Source organism: Aulostomus chinensis, chromosome 6, assembly GCF_037954235.1.
Source record: "Aulostomus chinensis isolate RoL2024-O1b breed Wild chromosome 6, RoL_Achi_v1.0, whole genome shotgun sequence".
NCBI classification, from domain to species: Eukaryota; Metazoa; Chordata; class Actinopteri; order Syngnathiformes; family Aulostomidae; genus Aulostomus; species Aulostomus chinensis.
Genome location: NC_141325.1, coordinates 27,427,030 through 27,454,059, shown reverse-complemented (window position 1 = coordinate 27,454,059; position 27,030 = coordinate 27,427,030). Strand labels below are relative to the sequence as shown.

The 27,030-nt window shown below is 40.6% G+C and overlaps 1 protein-coding gene across 1 annotated transcript; it reads right to left on the bottom strand.

The window, feature by feature from the left end:
• Positions 1–27,025, bottom strand: slc15a4 (solute carrier family 15 member 4). Its single transcript, XM_086207314.1, has 9 exons — positions 26,812–27,025; positions 25,969–26,583; positions 22,611–22,903; positions 21,362–21,503; positions 21,019–21,099; positions 17,493–17,673; positions 14,711–14,869; positions 10,255–10,413; positions 1–1,671 (listed from the first exon to the last, which is right to left on the bottom strand). The coding sequence occupies exons 2-9, from the start codon at positions 26,545–26,547 to the stop codon at positions 1,520–1,522; spliced, it is 1,746 nt and encodes a 581-aa protein (XP_086063440.1). The 5' UTR covers positions 26,548–26,583; positions 26,812–27,025; the 3' UTR covers positions 1–1,519.
• Positions 27,026–27,030: the final 5 nt, after the last annotated feature.

Below are 27,030 nucleotides of genomic sequence, written 5' to 3'. Positions count from 1 at the left end.
ATTTTAATGACCACAAATTTAATCAGAGAACAATATTCTGGTTCTGTGGCATTACGGAAACAGTACAGAACGAGAAAGTAAACTTTAAGAGACGCTGTAAGAGACGACAAACCCAAGTCTTTACAATGCAGTAAAACAAAACAAAAAATGTCCATTTATTCACATAATTCAACACAACTCGAATGTCTAAGAAGCTTCTAAAAATAAGCTTCTCAGTACTGAAAGGCTGTTTGACATTTCCTGGAGAGTTTCTGGCACAATTCAAGTCCTGAGAGATTTCTCACCGTTAAGGAATTCTGTGTCTTGTGCTGTATTTTTATAGTTATATAGTTTCAAGAATCACACACTGGCAACAGTTTTGTTTTTTTTTCCATTAAAAGCATGGAGCTAAAAAAAAAAAAAAAATCACAGTGAATAAATACAACAATAATACAGAAGCTTTGTTAATTTTATCCGCCAAAGGAGCAGTCGTAAAAAAACCACCGCAAAAAAGTTTGACAAGAAACAGCGTTTATCCTTTAATCAACAGTTACTTCACTATGAATGTCTAAAATAGAGATGCAATGTGAGTTAAGGTGCATTTTGAATCCTTGTTACGTTGGGAGTTTTACAATGATTAAAGACGAGTAGATGTCTTAAGAGATGAAGGTTTCCAGTTTAATGTTAGCTGCTAATTAGTCGTTTGTCACGGACTCGGCTCAGCCAAAAATAACATAAAAGGAGTCATGGAGGGTTTTGTTTTTTTTATTTGATCTTTTCTGAGGTGTTATTATTCATGTATGGGGATGTCTGTGGATTTAGAGTAGATTTACAGACCACGATCACGTGCACTGAGAACAATATGGTACATATTGAAATATGGGGAAAATGTGCGTTTTTTTTGTGGGATCTTCTCAATCAAAAGCTCCATTTTATCTGAAGATTAAAAGTGACCATGAATTTCTGCACAGACATCCAAAGCTCTCTGCCAGACCAATACTACAATTAAAAAAACAAAAACATTCAAGTAGCTTTAAACCTTGAACAGCCCAATTTCAGAACACAGATTCATCATTTTAATGTCACGAAGTACCGATGTGTAGTACAAGTTAGTGGTTAGCAAAACATCTTTCAAAACATACAACAGTAAAAAAAAAAAAAAAAAAAAAAGACAAAAATCGGACTATGAAAACAACTTAAGTAGACTATAAATCATGAAATGGGTGTTTGTTTTTAGCGGCGCCATTTCTCACGTCTTGTGCAAATGATCGAAGAACGTCAACAGAGTAAACAGGAAGGAGAGAAGGAGCACGGAAGAAGAGATTAAACAGACGGCTCCCGTGGTACCTGTCCCTCCTCCTCCTGATGTATAAACATTACTGTTATAAAAAAGGATGAAGACTCCCCGATCACAATCTAAAACTTAAAATTACAGACACACACGTACGTGTCCTCTGAGGAAGGCTTGGATCAGTCTGCGCCGACAGGACAGGCTCTTTGGACTGGAGAAGGCAGGCGTGGTGACGGCAGCATGTCGGGGTCAAGACGAGACGTGCCTGTGCCGTTGGCTTCCCGCTCTGCTCCGCTGTTTGTCGTACTTGACGGAGACGATGAGGAAGACCAGCAAAGTGACGCCCTGAATCCCGGCCAGGAGAAAGAAGTAGTAGTGGAGGGAGCAGTCGTTGATGTTACCTAGAGAGAGCAAACACATCGAGACTGAGACACGAGACAGACTTTTAGATGACAAACACAGCGAGTAGCGTGACAAATATGGAAACAACAGGAAGAAAAGAGCTGTGACATTTTCAGAGGGTTGCAGCTCCACTCCATGTTTCAAGAACACCAAAGGCAAAGGAGACGACCACCAGCTGCTTCTACCAGACACAAGACGCGGGATTGAACTGAGAATGGCAGGTAAACACAAGTCTGTCATGACTGCCTCAGTGAAGACAGTCGACCTCACAACTCTGCCTTGAGTATTGATGACTAAAGTATCACAACTACCAGAGCAACACTGGCTGTGATTTGTCCCAGCAAGTCTTTCATCAATATTAAAGGGAAGGTTTGTTTCCTCCTGGGAAAAAGGCACAATAAAAAGGAGCAGAAAATAAACTGATGCTTCCTCTGTGATTTCCAGGGACACAAGTCTGAGTTGTACACAGAGAAACCGGAGCACAAACAGTACCTTTCAAGCAATACAAAACTGACTAATTATACTTCTTGACATTCATCACCCATTTTTAAAGCGTTTCTGTGTTTCAAGCCTTTAAACACAGCCTGTCTTTGCATTCGCTGCATGCTTGATTGAAGTGGTCGTCCTCATTCAGCCATCAAACTCGAGAGGAAAGCTCTAAACAAATCCTTTCCTTATTGCAGAGCTGCAGTTTTTACATGAAGGGCAACGCTAATGACAATTTCATCGCCCCCACTGTTCCACTGAAGAGACAACTTGATTGGAATAAAAGCAGCTTTCGTCCTCTTTGACCATTTCAGGCTGCTGCAGAATCATGAGTGTGATAACATCATGCGATGATGCTCTTTGCTGGTGAACCGGCCCTTTGACGCGACAGCATTTGGGGCAACATGTACTGAGTTGATGGGACAGGCTCCAGATAAAGTTCAGCCTCACTTAGCGGACAGAGACACTGTTAGCTTCCACGCTACATCATAGTCAATGCCACGTCCTGGGAAGGCTCCCACTAGCTTCCCCATGTATAGGTGTCACGTTGAATAAAGAGGCAGAAGAAGAGAAGCTGGCTGGATTTTTTATTACATATAAGAGCAATTCTCAATTCCACGTCTGCCTTTGTCACATGATGGTGCTTATGAACTAAAACAGGACTGTTCCATACTGACTGCATTTTGTTATTTCGTCATTTTAAATTTTTTGTTTAAAGCAGACATCTGTCATTGTTCTGCGTGGCAGCAGATTCTGCTGATATGAAAAATACACGTTGCTGTGAGGGTTAGCAGGGTGCTGCACCCTATCAGGCACTCACCTGGAAAAGGTGGGGACGGGGAGCCACAGTTTGGTTCTACTGAGACGTCCTTCATGCTTACAGTGATGATTAAATTACAGTCAGCATTACAGTGACTACATGAATGACCAGCAGCTAATAAGGGCGGTGTTAGCTTCCATCACAACCATCCACTTCCTCTCTCAATATCCATCTAGTCTGGTTTCCATCCACGTATCTCGAAGTAGCACTTCAGAAAAGGTTAATGGTAAAATTTGAGAAAACATCCTCAGTTTTGTTGCAAACTTCCACTTGCTTGTGGTTGTTTTTGCTTTTAACAAAAAGAGGTACATGCAGGAAAGGAAGGATGGACACCAATGTTGCAAATAAGAGTGGTCACATGACTGACCAGCTGTTTCCTGCTGCAGAAGGAGCTGTTGCTAGATGTCAAAAACGGAATCAAAACACAACATCATTGAATTCAAAGGAAATTTGGGGCGATTTTGGGTGATTTAGCTGTATGTTTAGGTATTAGCAACCTTTGGAGTGTGCCAGGTGAGCTCTTCTTCCCTTTCCAGACTGTTTTATTCTATTCTAAGTTAGCTGGTGGCTGGTATCAAATCCATTTTTACTACACAGTACAGTAGCAATCTTTGCACTCCTTTAATACTTACTATAAATACTGAAGTCAATGAAGAACATAAGAGATTATGAACAGAAGAATTACTGGTCCTTCATAAGAGAAGATGATGTTGGTATCTACGGGTTGTGGCCCAATGCCAGGAAGTAAACTCTAAAACCAGGCAGTGAATATTCCCCAGCGAGGAACCGTAAATAAAACTCTCTCTGCATTCCAAGTCGTACATAATAGTGACTAACACAGAAACCTGCGTGTCCTTGAACAGGATTGAACAGCTCCTCCTTAGCTGCTGATCAAGGAGCAGGATCAGCTAATTGAAACAAGTGATCCCAGAGCTTTGCATGATCACTGGGGTTCAGCAGAGGAGATCACACTCATGTCATCCCGAGTATCACTTCCAGAAAGTCTTTCTGGTGTGTGCTCACACACTCTTGTTGGTAATTAGAAATTGAGGGGGAAACAAAGAAAGCCAGTAATGATAGGATGCGGCACCCAGGTCTGATTGTTCTGTCAGCGCGTTGTGCAGTGGGCCATCGACAGAATATAGCTGGAAACCTTTGATCTGGGAAGAGAGAGCTGACGGACGACTGTGATGTTCTGCCTGTGCATTAATGAAATGAGTGGCAAATGGAGAATCTGACAAATACTTTGACCCGTGTCACAGTCTTAACTTATTTTGTTGTCATCATAATCTGGTCAAAGGTTTAAATCGAGAGAGATCAAAAGCTGACGCGGCGTGTGAATAATTCATGAAGTGGAAAACAATGTGGCTGACAGGGAGCACGGCAGGAAGAGAGAAGTGCATTTGCAGTGAGAGCGCCTGTATTTCCAATCGATAATTCACTTGAACGGATAGTAAACCAAGAGTCTACTGCTGCAGTCTCAATTAAGGAAGCAGTAAAGCTTACATAAAGCAAGGAATTATGAATGTGAGTAATGAACAGGAAGACATACATACTGGGCGAAACTAAAATGGTTTTAGTACACGATCAGTGTTAAAAGTTAAATATGGACTCACTGAGTGGACTACAGAAACATGTTCAACACTGCGAGTCTGCTCATAGCCGGGACTTAACGTCAACCCCAGGCACATTACAAATCCTTATTTAGGTTATTTTTATCCCTTAAATGGAAAAAAAAAAAAGTGTTACGACTGCAGCCTTTAGATTATTCTGACAGATGACTGGATCTCAACCTAGTTATAGATTATAAAACTTCTCTCACAACTTGGACCTGAGAAATGAAAAAGGGGACTGGCAAAAAAAATAAATAAGAAATTGCAAGGTTTTCAATTTTGTAACAGTTTTTTCCTCCCTCTAATTATTAAACATTAAGTTAAGCTCTACCTCCTCTTTTCAGCCTCCGACCCCCAGGGCCCACTTGGCTCCCGAGCACTCTTAAAAATATGGAAAGCTAATTACGGCAGCAAAAGACTAAACAAGGACTTGCTGTAAAAATCATTAATGAAGCCCATAAATATTTGACAGGTATTTTAAAGGCAAATTCCCAGCAAAGAAGGGGAATAGTAGAATACTGTGGAGGAAGCCTGGCTTTTGCACTTTTGTTCTCAGAGACGTCCGTGTGTGAGCTTCCAGGGCCTGTTTTTCATCACTGTGTTAGTAAATGACAAGATTGTGATTACACCGAGAGCTCCAACACAGGAGCTCATCTCTCTGAGTGATAGAACTTGAGGGCCAAATTACCGGCGAGTGAATCTGAGCAGGCCACCAGAGTCCATATGAAACGGGTCAATATCAATTTAACATTTGAAAATTGATCAATTGATTCAGGCCTTCAGTTCAATGGCCCTACATTTTAATGCTCTGATGCCTTCAGTGCCATTCAGCGCTGCAGAATGAAATTAGAAAAGGATCGATACGTGTACGTTTCAGCCATAAATATTGGCTTTTTTGCTGCAGAGCTCCACTTTCGCTGGAGTTTTTTAATCGTCCAGAGTGTGTATCCTGCACGCTCCCATCTGTATTGACACCCACATTCTCATGTTTGACATACACACCAAAACAGTTGGGTCTACTATCGTTATCCTGTTATTGATTCCCCACCCCCCCAACCCTTTAAAAAAAAAGTCTGAAAGCCGCACATCAGGTTGACGGATCAGAACCCAATGGGTGATCTGATTCAGGCCTTGGCAAGTGCCTGCTGCTGGACTTACTACATTTCTAAGCCCTAATTTCTACGTGTTTGGGGTAAAATGATCGCTGGGACTAAGAAAGTTCAGTTGCTCCAATATGGAGTGAGAGCTCTATGACTGTAACAAAGCCACAACTGCGACTTGTGTACAGGGAAACTATGTCGCCACTGACAGGCTCAGACTGTCTGACATCGCTGAAATGATCCTACAACTAAAGTCTCGTTTACTTGCTCGGTGGATTACTTGTTATGATCCCTCTGCTCTCGGCTGTCTCTTCCAGTTTGACAGTGTTGTGTTGCGTCTCTGTTCTGAACACTGCTGGACTCGATATGATATGACACGATATGATAACAGTCCCATTCTTTAAAACAGCGGCGTTCTTCCTTTGTGAATGTCGGGAGTGGAGCAGCCACAACCACCACCAACACCTTTTGCATCTGTTCCTCCACAGTCTTTCTCCACTCTAGTTCATCTACCTCTTACAAACAGGGAAGACCATCACACTTGGATATCTCATCCACCAGTTCAATACTCCTTCACGACTGGAAGTAAACCACTGGTGGCAGTTCTTCCATGTTGCAGAGGCCCAAATGCTCTGTTCTGATAACTTTCAGGTGATTTCTTCTGTAAACAAGTGGAGGCACACCCAACTACATTAATGGCAGAGTGCGACAGCGAGACAGACTGTGGCACACAAGAGTTGCCCCATGTCAAATTTGCTAAAAACTATCATGAAATTGGTGCTGGTCCTTCTAATCTCATTTGTATGACAAAAACAATGATATACAAACAAAAATTACAGCAAACACATGGTCAGCATCTCTGTCTGTCTTTGACTAGGAAAGCATGATCTGAAGCTTTGCTCCAGATTCCAAGCATTAAGTTTGAAAAGTAAACACAACTAAAAAGACGAAAACTCTTTAGCATTTATCTTTTCAAAAATATGAAGATTTAGAACCCTTTCTTTCGAACCCGTTCGAAAAGGACGGATGACAAAGTTAACTCAATCTCTGGATCAAAAGTTACATTTCAAAGTGAATATAAGTTTTTTGTCATCATAGCCGGTTTTGACATTAAAGGCTTCTATTAAAACATTGACATTTCACTGAATGTGATCCGTGAGCAGGATGTACGAATGTCAGCTCGCTCTGAATGTCATAACATGTCCCAGACATCTGATAGGGGATCACTCAAGACTTGAACACTGGTCAAAGAAAAGGCCATTTCCTGTCATGTGACTATTACAGCTTACAAAAGCCATTCATGTTGAATGAAAGAAACCCACACAAAAGGGCTGGAAATTAAATGGAACATAGTGGACGTTCAATAAACAAAATCCTTCTTCTGTGTGACGGATACGCTTGTGAAAAGAATGGAGGTGGATCTTTGACTGACTGCTTATGGCTTCATTCTGTCTTTGATAGGAGAGGATGAGCGGTTTTATTCCAGGCCTCCGTGAGGAACTCGTCATCAAACACAACACAAAGACACAAAGTGCAGAGGGATTTGAGCGCACCATCATATGAAGCTTAAAAACACATGTTTCCACCACAGCTCTGCCTAATGTACTTCTCACACAGTCATTCCATTATGGATTCTTATTGCTACAAGAACTGAAGGCTAGTAATGCACTTGAGTCAAACACAGATATTATTATTTTTAAAGTTTGTTTGTTTTGTTTTTTTCTAACACATTTTGATCGACAAAACTGTTATCCATGACGCTGGATTGAACACTTAGCAATAATTTCAAATGACCCCCCCCCCCTTTCACTGACTTTTTCAGCAGTGTCCCAAAATCACTGAGCAAAAGCAGTGCTGGATGTTGCCACAAAATCTGGGACCTCCCAAATTGGGACCAGCACCTGTCTGATTGGATTTGACACCTCATTTATCACCATTAAAATCAGCTGCAAAGCATGTTACCTTATGTGTTATTCTTTTTTCTCGTTAGTTACCTGTAAATATTTAGTTTGCCTTTTTTAGATGCATTTTAAATATACTTGGAAAAATAAAGAGACATCAATCCCTCTTAAACACAGTGGACAGCATAACTGACTCGGTGCTAGAGATCGATAGACAGACACGACATGTCAGCAAGTTCAGTTTCCTAGCCTGTTTGCTTGTTGTGCTTGTAAATAGTCTACAGCTTTAATTCCATTTGTCCCAACTGTAACGCACAGAGGGAGAGGGAGAGAGAGAGAGAGAAAGAGAGCGCTATATGCCGCACTCAGCTGTTGTTCAGTCTTGTTTCATTTTAACAGCTAGCGAGCGCCTCAGCCTTGTCAGTGTGCTGTGCTGTGTGCTTCCCTTTCCCCTGACCCAACAGATCAGAAATCTCTGTGTTCCACAACCTCCTGATTTAAGAATGAAGCACTGGCTAATAGGTTACAGAGCACATCATGGGACTAAACTGTTGCTTTATTATTAGGAGCATTAGCTTCACTTAGTTATGGCTTCTTGCAAAGGGAAAGTTTTTTTCTTATGCCCATTTATTCTTATTGGGTGTTCCTGGGTTATCCTGCTTTCTTCTTTGTCAAGGAACTCAGTAAACTCTTTTTAGGAGTACTATCAAATCATTCAGTAAATCTATGCAAAAGGGGTAGACAACAGGCAGTTAGCTGAGACAGAAGCAGAAAGAAAAGGTTAACTAATGAACACTGTGATGGTTGTGCAGTGACATGTGACTGGGAACTAATGTCATGTTTTTGAGAAGAACAAATTTGGATTAAAAAAATCGCTTCCTCATATAAGACCATAGCAAACCATGATCTATGCCGCAACCACACAAATTCACACATCCTTTTTTTTTTAATTTGCAAACAGCAAGATTTTCAAAACACACACATCCCTCGAAGTATCAAGACAGACATGAGACCTGTTCTACAGTGAACTGACTGCCCACTGCCTCCATTAGTTGCTTACACAATGGCAACATAATTGCCTCTTAATAGAAGTCATTCCCACATAGTTCAACAAATGAGGCGAGTCAATAAAATCCTAATGACCTGCCCAGTAGCTGACTGCTCAAATGGCTTGGGAGATTTGGTGTGTGGGCATTTCTGTGTCGCTTCCTGCCAACTTCCCCATATGAAGGTTTTCCAGCCTTGAATGTTACAATGACGACAAACATAATATTTGGACTTGATGTGACACTCTACCTACACTGACTAACTGTGCTTTACAGCGAGCAAGTGGAGACACAGTGATGGCATGACAGGAGAGCTGAACATCCCCCAGTGTGATGCCAGACTACTAGCAGCGCCATCCCCATGTTAGCGCTCCGGGGGCAGCTTTACTTAAAAGGAGCAAGGCTTTGTAATCAGACACCCGGCCTGTGATTAATGTTGCTCATCTATCTTCAGGCCAGTACTGCTCAGTACTACAAAGCACAGCTCACCCAAGATGCTGTTTACCGCACACCATTCTGCCTGCAGCTATGGAAATAAGTTGCATCCATTTCACCGAGAGAGCCATGAGATCTTGAAGGAGCTACCATCCAACAAACTGTGAAAAACAGACACGCAAACACACTGCTTGATTCCTGACTGTACTTAATACCTAAGCTTTGTGCCATGTATCTTTTATCAGTGGCCAGGAGGCTGTTTTGTTCCATTTCTTCAGTTCACCTTTTAAATAACTTGTTTTGGAAAACAAAAGCAGTCTTACAGGCAATCTGACTGGAGTTTAACTGCCCCTGAAGTGAAGCAAGACTGGGTAAAAGATGGATTTATGAAGCATGCCCAGCATCTTCCAGTGCTAACATCATCAAAAGTTCCTCCCTACCTGCTGGCACACTGTATTAATGAGCTATTAGGTGTTGGTGGGTAAACAATTTACAGTGTTGGCTTATTTACGCGTGCTTAGTGAAACACACGTCTGGGTTGGGGGCCTCCTCTCGCTAGGAAGCCCATCCATCTGCTTGCTATTCATTCTACCACTTGGGCAGATTTACGCAAACCTTTTGTCAAAGGTTGACATGTCTATTTATTACAGAAAAGACTCTTAAAACAAGAGAACTGCACAGACCCCCCCACCACCATCTCATTTACAAACTTCTTAAGTGGATTTGAATCAGCACTACCTATGAGCGCAGCACAGACATAAGGCATGTCTCACAAATGAATTTCTGGATTTTGAATCGATATCAACAATTCTATTACACATTCACACAGACATAAGTCGATAATGCACTCTGCAGAGCTTCATGGGTGGTGTGTGGACAGCGCTGTGATCAATCGTCTGTGTTGACGAGGACAGCATCATTTTCAAATTAAATCAAAGACAATATAATCTCATGTTGCCATGTGGTTGCAGGGGTCAAGTATTCTTGACAGGGTTGGGTTCACGATTGAATCGGTGCAGGAAACAATGTTCGAAATTTAGTTTCAGAACCCAGGAGTACTTTTTTAGATATTTAGCTTTTCTCTAAATTCACAAAAGTGTAACTAGCACGTATCAATGATTGCCTAATTAGAAAGCACATTAAGCTTTCAGTTGTCAGTTAGTAAAAGCTGCATCTCTTACCAAAATCTTTGTGGGAAGACATCCAGCCAATCCCCTTTAGGGACACGATCGCCAACAAACCAGAGCCTACAAAGGAGCCGATTCCGGAGAAAAAGAAGAACAGCCCCATGATGGCACTCTGCATGGACCTGGGGGCAGCAGAGTAGGCAAACTCCAGGCCTGCAACAAAGAGAGGACAACACATCCATTGATTTGTTTTAGAATGCATAGGCAGAAAACATTGACAAAAGGGCACATGCTGTGAAGTGTAGCAAAGCCTCATACATACTGTCTGGAGCAATCAATGAAAACACATCTACCTGGATATAATATCTGTCTGCATGTAAGCTATGCCATCATGTAACATGGTTGACTTTGTTAACAACAGCTGTTTTTCATTTTAATATATTGTACACCAGACCTGAGGCCTCCTCAGCAATTTTCTGCGGCGGTGCTGGTGTGTGGTGTCATTGTTGGGTATCTACTCTGCTGTTCACTGCTTCAAAAACAGTTATTTCTGGAAAACCCATCTCTCTGTATTTACTGCGTCATGAAAGAAAGAAAAGGACTGAGAAAATGGGCAAGGGACTGAAGAAAAAGAGAGATGAAGAGGGAGAAAAGAAACAAAAAAAAGTATTTTTTTTTTCCTTAGAGATCTGTCTGTCTGAGAGCTGACATTGATAAATTCATGGCATATCAAACGAGATTTTTCCAATGAAGCCCTATAGCTACATCTGTCAGGAGAGATTAGAGAGCTGCGGTTAAATACGTTTGCCTTTTAGGACCTTCCTTGGAGGGGTTGGTAGCACAAATTACAGTGATGAACAGTTTCCTTACAGCCACCTGTGTTAGTTTGCAAGAAAAGCAGAGTTTAGAGCGTGGCAAACATTAAGCTATTCCTCAGTTGAAATAGTAATGACCTTTTAGAAGTTCCGCTCATGTCCAACAATAACCTTTTGATGCAACAAGCACTGGTTCGGATTGCAAAGGTTGAGGGTTCAAAGATTCTGAAGAAACCATCATGACGACATAGTGTTAAATCACCATTTGTCTCAGTGTGAACAATAATTCAAGATACAAAGTGATGTTTACGGTTCCACCACAAGCAAGACAAACAGTTTGACCTTTCTCAAAAGGCTGAATTGTTAAATAAGAAAAGTAAAATTTTAAAACACTCAATAATCCAAAAAGCAACGCAGAAAAAAAATGGAATTAGCCTTTAACATTTTTCGAATAATACATAATTTAAAACAATGTCTGGAATGATTTTTGCAAAGTTTTTGCATATTCATATTGCCGGAAAGCAAACAAACTTGTGTGTTGCACAAAGAATTACACATTGTCCTCTGAGCCTGGGGATTGCAAGGAAGAAGTTTGATGGCACCAGAGGTTTTAAACAGATTTATTCAAAGAGAAGAGGACTAAGGGGAAATATTACTCTTTAGCAGACATACTGTATGTCACAATTCTGTCAGCCAATTTCCCTTGAAGTAAACCCTGTGGGACAGAGTGGAGGGAAAGAAGTTTATTTTAAGGATCCCTGTAGCTTTTTTATGCCTGGATTTGACTTTCATAGGCACCCTGATAGTTTTGAGCAAATTCCAGTGTTTATGCAATTCTGTTCAAGCGCTTAATTATACCAGAGCTTATTAAACAAATTTCACTATCCGCTCAAACAGGATGAATAACTGTTTCATTAAAAACCTCGTGACTAGATGGGCCCAACTATTCCCACACTGTAGCAAGAACAAAACGTGTGAACATTGATGGTTCAGTCTTCACTCGGGATACTGACGTGTTACACAAGAGAGCCAATGGCAACACGCCAGTATAGCAGGGGAATTGCGCAATCGTGGCCAGAGGTCTTCGCAAACCCACTCAGACAACCATGGCCTGAATCCACCACCATGACTGAGGATGAGACGACCTGAAGAAATGAACGTTGATCTTCCCAGAGTGATCGATAAAAATGTCCCACTGCTGCTCAAGACTTGAATAAAGCGAAACAGGTTAGTTTCTATTCTTTAACCTAATTTTGTAGCTATTATTTGACACAATGTGTTATATTTCACAAGGACCAATATAATGTTACCTCTAATAGATTTTAATGTCATTTCCTCCTTAGGTCAGCCCTTGCAGGAAGTGAGCTCATAAAGCAGTTTTAAGCCAATACCAGCAACAACATATCAAATAGAAGTTTGTAGCTGTCAGTTACAAAAGAACTCTTCTGGCCACTTTTGATTCAATGCTTTTCTTTTAAATTGGTTTCTGGGAAAGAATGGGGAGACTATTTCACAAGAGAAAAGCAAACACTGCAAAGTTTCCGGTGAAAGATTACGGGTTGCTTCATATTGACGAGTATTTGTCTCAGAATGATATTTACAGCAAAGAGTCATCCAAGCAATAAAACTTGAATTCCAATCAGACACAAACGCCATTATAAACCTTCCTACTGTAAAATAGAGGTAACAATGAATAGCAGCAATTAAGACAGCTTCTAAATGACTAATGAATTAGAAGGAAGCTCACAGAATCATGTCTTTGGGACTTTCAAGAGCTACTTCATCAAAGAACATTTCCTCATCTACTCCAGATGTCGAGTCATGCAGATTCTTTTATTCGTGCAATCTTTAAATGTGTGCCTTTAGAATCACAGCATCCAACCGGTAGCAAATGATGGAAAATAAGACTTTAGTTATAATATAGACAGATTTTTTTCAAATATTAGCGCTTTTGTGTACCCTTTATGTCACATAGCAACATCCCTAATTGTACTGAGTGAGTACGAACCATGCTATGAATAATAAGCAGATATGGAAACATTGGATTTAAGAGATTTTAGATGTTTTTTGAATATTCAGCAAACTGAACTGAGGATTACACCTGACTTCTCGACCGACTGTTGTTTTTCAATTAAATGCCAATAAAAATGTTCCTATTTCATGACATGTATCAACAAGTAACACCAAAAACAATACCTGTGAATGTTTATTTGAACTCCCCCTTTCATACCGGGGGTGCTTTCTCTGTGGTGAGCAATTAACATATTCTATTACCGGTTTACAGTAAACCATGAACGGCTTTCATGATTGAAGTCCATGACTGGTTAACTGCTTTTGACGGATGACATACTTGTCTTGAGGCTCATCTGTATCTCTTTCAAAGAAAAGATTTAAATGCTAGATAAATATTCCAAAAATTGTCCAGGGATATTGTTTAATTTTCTGGGTAGTCTTCATAATAAAAATACTATGTTGTTTTGTAATGTAACAGCTGTTGTAGCCATGGAACCAGTAAATGTAGGGCTTCATTGAAGACAGACTCTAATTGGGTGCATGATACAGATATTTGAAAGTACAAAAAGGGACACAGGACAGAAACTTCAAACCACTCAGACTCAGTTAGCGGGTGCATTCAAACAGTCTTTTAGAGAAACTTTCCTGAGTCAAATGTCCTGGAAGTATCTGTGTGGAAGCAATGATAAGAGATGCTGCAATGTTTTCATTTATATCTCCTTTCACAAAGGATAAACTGGACCGTCCTTTCAGAAAGAACAGGAGATAGTCCCGCAATTCCTTGCATTAACAAGACACCATTCAGCAGACTGTGAAAAAAACCAGCCAGTCAACGTGACGGAGCAGGACGAGTGAGAACACTGCAGTCATCCCAGTGGAGTATAACGCCTGCAATAGAGGGGGTTTAAGCATCTTCCAAAGAAGTTTACAGGTCATTTATGCCTGTTTGGATTACAGGTAAATGGAACAGTAGGTACCTTGATAATTATCTGAAAATTAGATTGAAATGAATGCCTTTATGGACAATCAGCACGCTCATCAATAATTGGTAATAAAATCTATGTATGCAAGATTTATGCATTATCTTTCTTGAGTGCGAGAGTGTGGTGATGATCGGGCAGTCTGGGATCTATCAATCATAATTCAACTGACAGTTATTTAATTCTCAAACATCGGGTGATAGAACACTGAGATGAGAAGTTTAGGTCAGGGATATACACTACAGTACTAGACATATCTATGTATCTATCTTCTTTATTGCCCATCTGTTCTGACAACTAATGGGGGAATAACTTTCTTGTGAAACTGGCCACTGGTTTGAGTAATCAGAGCTTTCTTTATCATTTCAATCCAAAGAGCTTACTTTATCCACACTTTATTCATAAAACGTCCCATTAGTGAAGAATGTCCTGCAGCGCTGTGGAAAATCAAGATAATCAATAACAGATCGATATCCTGGACTATTTGCTTTGAACCACAACCTGCAAACAGATGAAGCTGGAGCAGCCTGGCAATGAATCAAACGCTGTTCAAAAAGTGTTTACACATTAGTCTTCAGTGCATTCTGCTTATGAGAATAAGCTACAAAAACTCAATCCCACCATGCAGACATTTAATTATAATGTCTACCTAAACACAGAGCTTAACAAGGGCAAAATTATACAGATGTCAAACAACTGTACCTGCAATGCTGGCAAATATTTCGCTGATTCCTATGAGCACATACTGAGGCACCTGCCACCATATGGCTAAATCTGCTGCGTAGTAGATAACGTTGCCAAGCACCTGCTCAATGGGACCTTCTGATTTGACGATCTCGAGGCGTCTGGTCTCCAAAATACCTGGACAGAAAAAACATTTTTTTTCCGCACACGCACACACACACACACACACGCACGCACGCACGCACACACACACACACACACACACACACACACGCACAAATTAGCTCTCCAGACCTGTGTGACAATTAAATCACGTGATGTCCAGAACAGTCAAGAACACACACAGCCCAACACTGCGCGGTACAGGACTCACTTATAGTCAATTAGGGATTTGGTTTGACGGCTACTCCACCACATCTGCATGCTTCCGTATTAGTAGTGGAAGAGTGCAGACCGTTCAATAGAAAGAGCCGAGCAGTTGTCATCAACCACTGCTGCTTCCTAAAAGCTTTATTCAATAGCTATTATCATGTAACCAGCAGCTATTTCAGATAACTCCCAGAGACAGCCTCCTATCATAACTACACTTAATGCTCTATTTGAGAGGAGTTGTAGCCTTGTAATCCGACTATCCTATAATACCAGCCGTCCATCTCAGGCAGTGTGGCCACTGAGCGGCCCAGAGCAAGTCTTCCTCCAAACACACAACCTTGCTTTTTTCCCCCCCTCATCACACATCAGGCAATCCAGTGTGATCCTGACAACTCAGCTCTCGCTCTTTGGACACCTAAATGACATTGAGCTTCGACCAAAGCAGATTAAGAGAAAGTGATAAACCATGCAAAAAAAAAAAAAAAAAAACACTTCAAAAGCAATATCAGCAAAGCTGTAGCGCGGCGGCCCCGGTGAGGGACTGACGTCTGAAACCTTTATACACATATAAAACGGGATCAGAAATCGTCCGCTGTCATTGCATGACAGTGTGTTTTCAGTTGTCCCTTTGCACTGCATGGGAGGTCCTGCTCCCCTCACTATGAAGCACCATGAAACTCAGTGAAATATCACTGCAACACTATCATGACAAATTCCTGCACATTTCTTGCACATGGTGATGAAAGCGATTTGAGCTCTGAACAGCAGCCAATGTTGTGGTGGGCTGACAATTAAATGTGTTGGACTGGCTATTCTCTGGGCAGAGGATGCCACACTTAATCATTCGCAACCATCCGTTTGTCAACAGCCCGATTGAGCCGGTGGACACATGCAGACAAGCACTATGGACACAAAGTGGGCTCACCGAGGGAAATGCAGTTCAAAATAGTGTGAGGCAGGAATCAATGCACTGACTGAATGTGACACAAGGAAAGACCGCCAGTAAGCAGCACTCACGCAGAGCAAATCATTAATGGCTGAATAAATATTGAAATATCTATGACACTCTTCAAATATTATGATTATTCAATAGCACAATGCACATTTTTGTACAGATCTGATCTTGTTGTTCAAATTGACTTTTAAAATCCAGGTCAAGACCCGGTTGCACAGTCGTTGTGTATTCAGCCACTGTTCTATGACCAATTCCCACATCACTGCACCATCGTAAACCCTTTCTCTCCACTCCCAGGACCTCAAATTGCTTTCTGCAATATTCAGAATTTATTTTGCCTGAATTCGTATGAAAAGGGGTGCAGTCTTTCAATGAGCCAAATGGAAAAGTAGATACTTCAATAGCTTTTCAACATCACACATCAACATGTTAGAGCACCTTTCCATCTGGGAATGCTCATGTCCTCGCAAAGGAAAATATGACTTTAAACTGAAAAGTAGACATGCAAGAGTTGGTTAATAGACCTTGCGCTTCACCACTCTCACGGAAAGAAAGGTGTTTTTGATGGGCTGACATCAATAACATTCCAACTTGACCATCAAAATATTCTCAAACTTTCACACCCTGCTTGTAAATTTTTCCTTTGACAGTGTATTTACAGCTTATAAGTCTGAACTCAAAAATATTTTGGAGTAATCAGACCTGTAACTAGTATTTTAAGAATTTATTCATGATGATACTGCATTTATCATAATGGGTTATTTCCTTCACATTTGTCAAATCTGATTCAATGCATGTTAAACAGAACGTGTTTGTATCCTACATGTCGAACATGTGTTGACTCTGAGAGAGGAGAAAAGGAAGTACTCGCTGAAAATACTATGTGTGGGTTGCTTTCCTCCCTCTTCAGGCTTGCATCTCTCAAAACATTTTAGCCTGGATGTATCAATGCAGCAGCACCTACTGACAGGCCACGCTCAGCCGTCGAAGATAATCCACAAGCAGAGACTGAAATGAACTGAGCGGCAGCGCTGCAAGTGGGTGCAGTCATTCAGGACGAAAAAGTGAGATGCCACAGCTCCCCCTGTGCTCTACAGGGGGAGGAGGAAAGAAAAACCTCTGGAGCTGTTTTTCTCTTTGCCAGGTGGAGAGATGTTTTGATACATCGACAATTGTGACAGGCCATCCGCTGAGTGCGAGAAAATAAGCCACAAAGCAAAGGCCATTTTTAATCATATTTAAAAAATAAATATATAAAATCCAGGCTCATGTAAAAGATGGCTAAATACTCAATAAACTGTGTGCCAGATTTGTGCAACCATTGGTGAGGTGTTTCAAAGGTCTGCCAGTGCACAATTAAATTTAAGATGTGATGTGGGCCTTCACTACGGCCTGTCTGGCAATTATAACAGAAAACACACTTAAAATTTCCTTGGTGTTTGCGTGACCAACTTTGTCTGTTTATGCACTCACCCGCTGCCACTGCTGAACACATAACAAAGAACATCCCCACTGCAATCCTCTTCAGAGAGGAAGGCAGCAGGCCACGTCGTTTTAGGATGGGGTCCACCACTTTGTCCTTAAGGGGAATCAGCATCAGGATGAGCACGGCGTCAAACATGGTGAGCCAAGCTGCTGGGAAGCGGAACGTCATCTAGGGGATCCAGCAGAGAGAGATGAGGTAAAACTGTTCAGAGAGCAGCAAGGCATGAAAACTAAGAGGAACGCCGGTGCATTCCACCACTGTGTGTCCAAGTGAGTGTGAGTGTGTTTTCTTTGGGCTTGCTATTGCTTTGGCACCCTCAGGTGGTCAAAGCTATATATAAGAAAATGAAAATATTCACTCCACAGTAAAAGAAAAAAAAAATACTACAATGCCCAATCCAGTAATAATTAGTGATATGTAATGTAGAGGAAGTGTTTTTTTGTGTATTATTAATAAACGTTAGGATTGTTTTATCATAGCTAGTATTAGCAGAGGCAGCAGCTTCAAATGGAAGGTAAATAAGAAAACTGTACTTCAACTGTTATCATAAGTCAAGTCTAATTTCTAAAGGAACAATTATGCTGTTTAAACAGACTGGATGACCAATGTGAGCAAACAAAAGAATCTACAACTTTAGTCAACATATTACAGTGAGCACCATTGAAATATTGAGATTCTTTTCTTTGAGATTCAAATTTCAAGTGCCATCTGAGCTCCTCATGTGTCTCTGGTTTAACACTTCTGATAGCATCATTTAGTTTCAAATTGAATTTCCATTTCATGGAGAAACTGCTGGCGGTGCATCTGTAGCTCCTAAGAGACTGTTTTCCTCCCTTGTTTGCACATTATCATATTCAAAATGAGAGAAATTGCCAAGAGAGATTTTCCTTTGCGAAGGAAGGTTATAATGATTGACATGTGAGTTGGTGTTTGGTGCTCTGTTTCCCTTTCACATATACTGTATACTGAATAGTCCATCAGTGTTTTCCAACAAGGCAAGTGTACTCCAGGGTCTACATGGAATGACTGGATTGTCACTCAGCTAAACCATAATTATTTAGTCTAAGGCAAAACTAAATCCACATCATATAAGCAGCGGGGATATTTATACACGGGATTAAAAGTGGCGTGATGCGGAGCTCCAGTAACGTAGTTTCCCTCCAGGGACAAATAAAATTTGAGATGCTAAATTATGACAAATGTAGGACAAACATGAAGTATCCTGCAAACCACCGTAGGTTCTCCTACATGTTGCAATTAGTGCTGGTGAATCACAATAGCAATGACAGCTTATGCAATTACACAACCGTTAAAAAAAAAAAAAAATTAAGTATTGTACAAGTTTTGCAAACATAATTTGACATGTATTTAATAAGTAAAAACATTTTTATTTATGCAAGTTAATAAAACATTATTTTGAAAACAATTTTTTATATGCTACTTTAAATTTATATATTTGAGAGTTGAGAAATACACATTTCAAAATGTAATTTTTGTGCATTTTTCTCTGACTCATGATACCACATTTAATTATTAACATGTACACAATAACGGCAAAATGACATTTCCAACAAATCGTGCAGTACTAGTTGCAATCTTAAACTCCACCACTAGATGTCACTACATCTTAGACACACTGGTGCTTTAAAAAAAGATGGAGTCCAGACAAATCTTTGTCCTCCCACAGTCCAAAGACATCAAGAGGGGATGAGGCTGATTAATACTCTGAACTGACTGTAGGTGTGACTGTGAGTGTGAATGGTTGTCTGTTTATGTGTGTTGGCCAGGCGATGGACTGGTGACCTGTCCAGGGTGAACCCCGCCTCAAGCTAGAAGGCTACTGGGATAGGCTCCAACCCCCCCCCCCCCCCCCCCCCCCAAGGCCCTTAACAGGACCAGCGGTAGAAAATGGATGGATGGATGGATGGAATCCAGAATCTACACCGGATGGATGAATGCAAGAGGTGATGGAAGCAATACTCCGAACACAAGTTTTGCTAAGCGTTAAAAGTAATCCTTACTTTTGTTTTCCTTCATCAGTCTTTCACTTCATCAACCTCCCTATTTATACATGCCTGCTCACCACTGAGAGGCCTGAGGGAGATTCAATATCAAATAAATAACAACAGCACAAGCGTTCACTGGCCAATTCACTGCTGGCACTGTGTTTTCCATGTTTTCCAACATACATTCATCCTGCCCTCTGAATCACAAAGTCACATGTAGTTTAAAGATGGCTTCAAATAACAAAAAGCTTTACAGTAGAAATTCTGTACAAAATACTCAGTGATTAAACAGACACAAAGACATAAAATACATACAAGGACAACAGAGTGGTAGTTGTAGAATGTAATCTAGTCATAAAGACATTTGCTCCTGCCTCCCGTTTTCAGCTAACAATAAGAGTGTGGGCTCAGTCGTCTTTAAGAAGCTGTAGTGAAATGTGTCAGCTGAGGAAGCAAATCACACCGACATCTACTCTCACTTCCCTTTTGATGTGGAGAAGTCAAGACTGGTGGCACAAAAGGCTCACTTCTGTTTTTGGTAGTAGGTATATCATACGTGAGGAAAAACAACAGCCCGCCAATATCGTCCTCTAATAGTTACACACAATGAAATATGAGTAACTAATAACATGTTATCCAGGGTCACCAGTATCAGTATGTCTCTGTATATATATCTAGTATATGTCATATAAAAAATTGTGAGATTTTGTGGTAAAGGGTGTTTCACTTCACATTTCCATGAACTTCGTGCCTGCTGAAAAAGTAGAACACCCGTGCTATATATGCTCTAGTCTATTTCAATTTCATCACTTGTAAACATTTGATTTTCTGAAGAGTTGCCTATCATGCAGAGTAACTGGGGATGTCTCAGTCATCAAAGCCTTCATGGAGTCAACATACAATCTGTCAGAGTGAGAGGTGGGGAGGCAGGTATCTCAGCAGCACTAATCTGGAAAGATCGGGTGGAGGCGCTGCTGTGGGGCTACAATCACAGCCAGGTTGCTAATCTGTGAGGCATTAGTCTGTGAAGTACTTGTGACTTAATCCCCGAGGCATTACCGACCTTTGCTGCTGCCTCCAGCTGTTACCTACCATTGTGAGTCAGCGACCTACTGACTCCTTCGGTTTCAGATGTGACACACTCTGATCTAAACCTACTTTTATGGAGGAGGGTTACAGCTCCAAACTGGCTACTAAAGCCCCCTGATTTGTGTCAGTACAGTGGTTGTTGTTGTTTTCAAGATGGTTTAACCATGCATGAGAGTCATATTGTCTAAATTGTTACTATTAATACAATAAGGAAAAATAAAGTTAAACATTTCCTTTGTACTCACAGCAATAAATGTACATCTTCACTGTTCATTCAATCAGAATTTCAAGACAATTTTGAAAAAATGACCAACTATCCTTTAAATCATCACAGCTAAAGTTGAGTGTTTTCCAACCTTTCACGATGTTGTATGAAGACTCCGAAGAACAAAAGTGTAATTGAGTTTGTCTGCTTTACCTGGTGGGAGTCAGCAGTGCCGTTGGAGGCAGTATCAGGAATCTTCAGATGGAGGCTCTGCAGGATGTACGTTGTCTGCATCTGCAACACAATAAGGAGATTAGCGTCTCAGCGTGGAGGCATTCTCCACTTTATGATCTTCAGGATGTCTGCTGCATTACCATTCTTCTGCTGTGTTGAAATGGAAAATAATCTCTTGCATTATCACATGGCTGTGCATTTCTGCATCTAGAAAGCCTTTGTACACCTCTTATTCAATTCCTTCATCTTGTTTTCATCCTTTGTTTTTGTCCACACTTGTGTTTGCCTATTCAGATGTGTGAAGCACGTGCATTGATCTTACCTGGAAATACACTGTCCAGTATGGGATAAGGGCTAAGAAGACTGGCAGGATTTTCACCAAGGATTTCAATTCTTCTACTTTCTCTTCTGGAAATTTTCCTCCATAAGTCACTTTGGCACTGTCTAGGAGTGTTGGTTTGTTGCTTCAAGGGAATTAAAGAGGAAACAATTTACAGCTACAGTGTGACTGACAGCCTGAAATAAACAAAATTAAAAATGACATGAAATAGAATTATATTCACTCTTGAAGTGAGGGCTTAATCTGCCTTTTTTGGGAACATCTTACCCTTAAATAACATCACTTCTAGAGATAGGAGGGAAACTTTATTCTAAAGCCTATAATCCCCATCGCTGGAGAAAAAGGCTTTAATAAGGAATTCTTGAAAGGCTATGGGATTGGCCAACTTAACATATTCAATGTCAAGTTTTTGAACTGATTGTGCTACTTTGGTTTTAAGTGTAGTAAAAGCACCTCGGAATAACTTTCCACCACAGGGAGTGGAGAAACTGCCTGGACCACTGGAGGGGGGGGGGGGTCAAATGATGCTTTCATATAAAGGTCTACCAACAACATCTTGCTGCGTTATTTTGCTAGATCAACACCTAACTCAACTCTTCCATGAGCAGAAACTTAGAAAAGTGGCCCTCCAGTCAGATTGATGAACTTTACTACACCACAGTTAGTGTGAGCATGCTGAAAGTCTTTGGGTACTTTTTCATCACTTTTATTGCCGATCTCAGGACTCAACGGCAATGAAATAACCCCCTTATTCCTTGTTGTTTATTGTTTACAGTGCCAATAATGTCGCACCCTACGACTACTACTACTATTGTGAAGTCTCCTTTGAGTCGTCAGCACCTCACTATAACTATAACCACTTTGTGTGTGTTACCCTTCTACTGTACTTATTACTTATTATAACCGGATTGAGAAATGATGTCTAAGGCTGAACATTTTTCCCAAATTACAAAAAAGGTAAAAGGCAATCTATAATAAAAGCATGGTATCTATAATACGGATCAGTGAGAAACTGCAATGATCAATTGTAGATCATTTGTCATTCATTGGGAACATATTCATTATTTGATAATATATTCAAATAATATCAATCGATGGGGAATTGGTGTATTGTGTATATTTGTACAGTGATAGTGTGGTATTTTCATTTACTCTGTCAATTCCAACTCTGATCACGACATCAAAGAACTGACAGACTGACAGACAGACAAAGGGGACATGCGGCCCTCACCGATGCAGCTCCGACTCCTTGGGTTTCTGGAAACAGCAGATGAAGCCCAGGATCTTGAACATATCTGTGAAGGCGCTGCCGTCAGCAGGCTTGGTGATGAAGACAGTACGGCCCAGAAGAAAAACTATAAAGGAGATCCCAAGGCACACAGTGGGAATGATGTAACCCAGCTTGAAGCTGAAGTTCTGCTGGATGTAGGCCACACCGCCCAGTGACAGGATGGCGCCTAAATTGACGCACCAATAGAACCAGTTGAAGAACCTGCGCGTGGCCTCTGGTCCTTTGTCTTTGACCTTAGTGAGATGATATAGGATGAAAACAACCAATTATGTCATTGCTAGTTTGTTTCACGTACACGGGAGAGGAAAATGTAATAGAAATAACTTTAATCTCTGTAATATGCTACAGCAAAAATTGTTGCATTGTGAAACAAAACAATTGAATGATTATGTGGTCTTTAACATACTTTTATGAATGTCTTAAGGGGAGCAGTACAAAAGTTAGACATTCTACAAAACCAAACTGGCCTGACAAAGAGGAACAAGGATCACAAGCCTGAAACTGATTGGAACAAGACAGCAAATTTCATCCAACAAACAGGAGTATCTATGGTCATACAGAATGAAGCCAGCTGACTTAGGGGAGGGATTTTGTTTATTCTCTCTCTGTTTACTGTGTCTTGCAACTCTCTTACAGGATTTGTTATGATAGGCTGCACCATCAGCTCGCCAAAAGTGCAATAAATTCAGTTAAATGTCTATGCAAGCAAATGAGTTTCTCATGATGGTACTCAGACATCAAGCGTGCAGTTACCCTCTTGGAGTAAAAAGATGTTATCAAAGCGTGATGAAGTGGATATCACTTTTACATGAGGAAGAAGTGCAGTGGTACAGCCACAATTAACTCTTAGGGAGATAATGTCATGACATTACCAAGTTGATGCTGAGAATAAATCTTCCTGCAGCTCCTCTGCTGGAGAGTAGTTAAAATTCATAATCACAACCAAACTGATTGAACACAGCAAGAAGGTTATGGGTTCGAATCCACCAGCCGGCCAAGGCCTTCCCATACGGAGTTTGCATGTTCTACCCGTGTCAAGAGTGGGTTTTCTCTGTGTACTCTGGCTTCCTCCCCCAGGCCAAAAAAAATGCTTGTTAGGTTAACTGGAGACTCTAAATTTCCCCGTAGGTGTGAGTGAGAGAGTGAGTGGTTGTCAGTCTCTGTACGTGGCCCAGCGGTGGACGGTTAGTCTCTCCAGAACAAATATATTTGGCTGCTCTCACTACCTTTTACACCAGATCAAGTCCCATGAGTGAGAGAATTCTCTTTACATAAATGATAATTCAGTACTTAGATGCTTATTACGGTATGGTGTTATAATGTTGACTTGCTAACCAATCAGCCACTAAATCCTACACATTAAGAGGTAGGGCTTGGCATCATTCATATTTTCAGCTAGCAATAGCTCCACCTCAAAACAGGTTCCTGAATAAAAAAAAAAAAAAATCTATAGTTTTATATTTATTTCATGAAACTGTTTCAAAACACACAAATATAAACTACATAAAAAACTGAATAAGGTTTTGAGTCAATATGCCTGTTTCAACTCTTCAGTTTTCCATTCAAAGTTGTTTTAAAACATAAAAAATTATTCACAACTTAGATATTTTTTTAGGTATTGAAATTTGGTGTTGAAAGACAAGTCCCCATTTGATAAACAATAGCCAGCCCCTTATTATCACTGTGAATCAGGGATGGATGATGTTGGATATTTTTTCCTGAAATTTTATAACCAATCAGGCCAACAGTAAAAACTTTATGACCATTTTAAGATATTCACATTTGTAAATACTGAACAAATGCAGTTTTTTTTCTATATTTCCAAAACATCTGGAAAAACTTGACAATGTTAAGGTGCACCGCTGCTGTGAAATATGACAGTATGTTTTTCATAAAAAGGTCTATGTATTAAGTACTAACAAAGACAATACATCTAAAAATATCAGAGAAATATTAAAAATTACACGGGTTCTTTCTTTCCTGCAACCCTGCACCAAGTTTAATCCTGGTTGTTTCTACATAATCCTCACTGACATGCTAGCCAACGGCAGTGAAGTGTGACCTCACTGATGGAGGTAGTGATAAGTGAATTGTGCACTGATATGACAACTGCAGTGGCTATGAAACAACACAAAAATTCTACAAATGCTTTCACATCCCAACTTAACCAACTATTATAAACCAGCCGCCAACACAGGTGTATCTATCTCGAAAAACTTTTACAGAACTGCAGATTCATTGTAAGACTGACGCTAACTAAGCTTAAGCTGCACAATTGATCAGAACGTGAACACTGACCACAACAGTTGTCACAGCGATCAAGTGCAACACTGATTTCTAGACAGACATGTAGACATTGAAACACGGAAGAGGATCCGAGTTTTACTGAAGCACAGCAACTTTCAATTATCAGCTCCTGCATCCACTGATTTAGGACATTCAGGCTTATCGGGCCTTTAAATTGAAATTAAATGTATTTATTAATTCAAATCTACACAATGATTTTACCATTAATAATCACAGTCTTCCACCTAACACCTTACTGATTTACTCCATATATTGCATTAATGTTGTGAACCCCAAGATGTTTTCCGATTGTTTCCCAGTGATGTATGGGTCTTGCTTCATGTTGCGTATGTTGGAACGTGATCAAAGACGCATCCAGAGAACATGACAATCTCCCAACAAGAATAGCAGCCTCAAGCAACAATCACCTCCCCCCGCTAGTCCCCGTTAAAAGGTCTCACTCACTCTAGTTTGATTATTTTGAAAAACAATGACCTTCCATTTATCTGACTGCTTGTTACAGTGAGTAATCTACAGGAAGAAAAGCGATCAACATGCACATCTAATTATTTAGGAACTAGGAGAAGATGCTCTTATGTTAAAACTTTTTCAAATAAAAAAGGGGACCCCAAACTCCCTTTTCTCTGCTGAAAAAAACTGATTGCAAGTGTATACAGCTTTTTAGTAAAAAGAAAAACAAAAACAACTTCTGTATCCAACATGAATTTTCCACTAAACTGACAGAAGTATTGTGTTTCACTTCTTAGTATCAGACACAGTGTTCTTGGTTTTGTGTCTGTGTGTGTGAATATGTTTCGGGGGGAGGCATGTTAATCAAGGGCAGGCTTGTCTAAAAGGAATCCTCATCACATGTCTATTTTATTTATGTCACACTGCATACCCAATCTTATACGAGCCTATGTCAGAAGACAGAACTCATTCATGGGCCCAAAATAGATTCCATGGCAGAAGTATTAATTCAACACGCTTTCAGATGCTTGTCATACTCTACCTGATCTGCCCCGAAAGGAGTGATGTTTGACTTCACTGTGCCCACACCCAGAGCAATTAAAAAAAGTCCACTGTAGACTACTGGGCCACAATATGGTGCACGGATGGGGCAAGTGACATTGCTTGGAGGGGTGCTGTTGGTGTTCATACACTCAGTGGGTTGTACGGGAAACGCCGCCTCCTCTCCACAGAGACCTATCCTTGTGTCTTCATTGGAAATGAAAGGGAAAAACAGCATGCCGAGAAAGTACAGGATCAAACTTGATGCAATGGTCCAGAATTTTCCAAGGTATGCGTCTGCCAACCAGCCTCCAAATGGTGAGATCAGGTAAGTAATCCCCATAAACATCAGAGGTGCCTGGCTGGCTTGGGTACCCTCCCAGTAAAAGGGACTGCTATTAAGAAAGAGCACAAGGTTGGATGTGATGCCATAGAATGCAATTCTTTCTAAAGATTCAGCCAGCAGGATGGCAGCACATGCTAGTCGCCTTCCTTGGAAAACTGATGGTTGTGGAGGTCTGACGCTGCTCCCAGAGTCCAAAAGAGGGGTACGCTCATTAGCATCCTTATCATTAGCCATTCTCAGCCAACGTAATGTACTTTCTGATACGTAAATCTGCAAGAAAATTAGAAGGCAGAGTAAACAAATGTTACAGTCACATTTCAGGTATAGATACAGCCAGCTGTGTCCAACTGACAACATTTCAATCGTCCAAAACGTGCGTTCGGCCTTATCATCTGTAAAACTGGCACTTAATTAACATTAACCTTAAATCAGTAAACCCCTAAGTAAGCTAGCTTTAGCATAACGGTAGTTATTGTTTAGAGTTTGACTATACGTCACCTTTAAATTTTGTGAAGGGTCCTGTGGTCTTCGACTTTCTCCATTAACCTAAATACTGTTTACCGTAGCAATGTTTACTTTGCCGACGAAGAACTGGAAGTCCATCAAAAGTGTCACATCACTACCGCGTGACACTCAGTCCAGTCAAAAAACTCCAACACTTGCGCGTGGTTCGGGAAGCGATCTTTAAACCATTGCCCTCGAGCTAAAGCTTATCTC

Excerpts from the sequence above, each read along its gene's own strand:
- slc15a4 (XM_086207314.1), bottom strand. The coding sequence starts at position 26,547 with ATGGCTAATGATAAGGATGCTAATGAGCGTACCCCTCTTTTGGACTCT. Across the intron at positions 22,904-25,968 it reads CTCCTTTCGGGGCAGATCAG|GTCAAAGACAAAGGACCAGA; the intron begins GTAGAGTATGAC and ends CATCTCACTAAG. Across the intron at positions 21,504-22,610 it reads AAGGAGTCGGAGCTGCATCG|CAACAAACCAACACTCCTAG; the intron begins GTGAGGGCCGCA and ends ATTCCCTTGAAG.